Genomic DNA, 1,657 nt, shown 5'->3' on the forward strand with positions numbered 1-1,657 from the left:
GGGTTGCACAGGTAGACACCAAATACTTTGGAGCTGAGCAGCCTTCTCCCAGCCCGCTCACTATCCCGTTGTTTTCTGGGGTCAATAGCTACAAGCAGATGGTGTCTTATTGTAGGTTCTCCTGTAGGTACGATTCTTGTGGAGGAGAGGAGGATTAGTCTGTAGGCTGGTGACTCCCCCAGGGCCTGCCCTCACTGCCCTAGTCCTATCTATTCCAGGGCTGTAAGGACAGCAGGCCCCTGACCCCCAACTCTGGGCTGGGCCAGATGAGCTCCAAATATCTGGTCATCTTGGATTCCTTCCTTCTTGGCCGGAAAATGCTGTGATTTCGGTCTGTCCCTGACTGTCCTGTGAGAATTGGGGTGTGGGGTGTACCTACAACCTCAACCAACTTTCCTTCACCCTTTGCCCTCCCAAAGGGAACCCGGAGACCGCAGTGGTCTGGCGAGGGGCACTTTGATGGAGGGATTGGCCGGCGGGAGGGAGCCAGGGGTTCAGCAGAGCCTCCGAGATGGCCCCGGAAGCGCGGGGCTCGCGGCCCAGCTCGGCAATGCAATTCTCACCGCTTCCTTTGCCCTCTCCCCCCTCCCTTCTGCCCTCCGTCCCCACCCCCACCCCCACTCCGGCCCTCTCCGCCGCTGCAGGTCCGCGCACCAGGAAGCTGAAGAAGAAGAAGAACGAGAAGGAGGACAAGCGGCCGCGGACGGCGTTCACCGCCGAGCAGCTGCAGAGACTCAAGGCGGAGTTCCAGGCAAACCGCTACATCACGGAGCAGCGGCGGCAGACCCTGGCCCAGGAGCTCAGCCTCAACGAGTCCCAGATCAAGATCTGGTTCCAGAACAAGCGCGCCAAGATCAAGAAAGCCACAGGCATTAAGAACGGCTTGGCGCTGCACCTCATGGCCCAGGGACTGTACAACCACTCCACCACCACGGTCCAGGACAAAGACGAGAGCGAGTAGACGCCACCGGCCGGGGCCGCGCGGTCAGGCCGCCGTGCCCGCGCCCCCTCCCGGCACCGCCGCCGTCGCCTCCCGGCCCCTCGCTGGGGGAGAAAGCATCTGCTCAAAGGAGGGAGGGAGCGAAGGGAAAAGAGCGAGCGAGACAGAAAGAGAGCCTCAGAATGGACAATGACGTTGAAACGCAGCATTTTTGAAAAGGGAGAAAGACTCGGACAGGTGCTATCGAAAAATAAGATCTATTCTCTATTCACAGTATAAGGGACGAAACTGCGAACTCCTTAAAGCTCTATCTAGCCAAACCGCTTACGACCTTGTATATATTTAATTTCAGGTAAGGAAAACACATACGTGTAGCGATCTCTATTTGCTGGACATTTTTATTAATCTCCTTTATTATTATTGTTATAATTATTATAATTATTATAATTATTTTATCCCCTCCCCCTCTGCCTCGCTGCCCCCGGCCCAGTTTCGTTTTCGTTGCCTTTTTCATTTGAATGTCATTGCTTCTCCGGTGCCTCCCGACCCGCATCGCTGGCCCTGGTTTCTCTGGGACTTTTCTTTGTGTGCGTGAGTGTGTTTCCTTGCGTGTCTGCTCACCTCCTCTCCCCCACCTCCTGGGCCCCTTCTGTCGGTCTGTCTGTTCTGCCCCCCTTTCGTTTTCCGAAGACTTGTTGAGAAATACGACCCCACGGA

The 1,657-nt window shown here is 56.1% G+C and overlaps 1 protein-coding gene across 1 annotated transcript in view; it reads left to right on the plus strand.

Annotated features, from left to right (window-relative positions):
- EN1 (engrailed homeobox 1) overlaps nt 1–961 on the plus strand; it is a 15,015-nt gene extending 14,054 nt beyond the window's left edge. Inside the window, exon 11 of the mRNA XM_011983471.1 lies at nt 645–961. Coding sequence (XP_011838861.1) covers nt 645–961 — 317 coding nt within the window. The remainder of the gene's footprint in view (nt 1–644) is intronic.
- The last annotated feature ends 696 nt before the right edge of the window (nt 962–1,657 follow it).

This window comes from Mandrillus leucophaeus, unplaced genomic scaffold (genome assembly GCF_000951045.1).
Source record: "Mandrillus leucophaeus isolate KB7577 unplaced genomic scaffold, Mleu.le_1.0 Scaffold25, whole genome shotgun sequence".
Lineage (NCBI taxonomy): Eukaryota > Metazoa > Chordata > Mammalia > Primates > Cercopithecidae > Mandrillus > Mandrillus leucophaeus.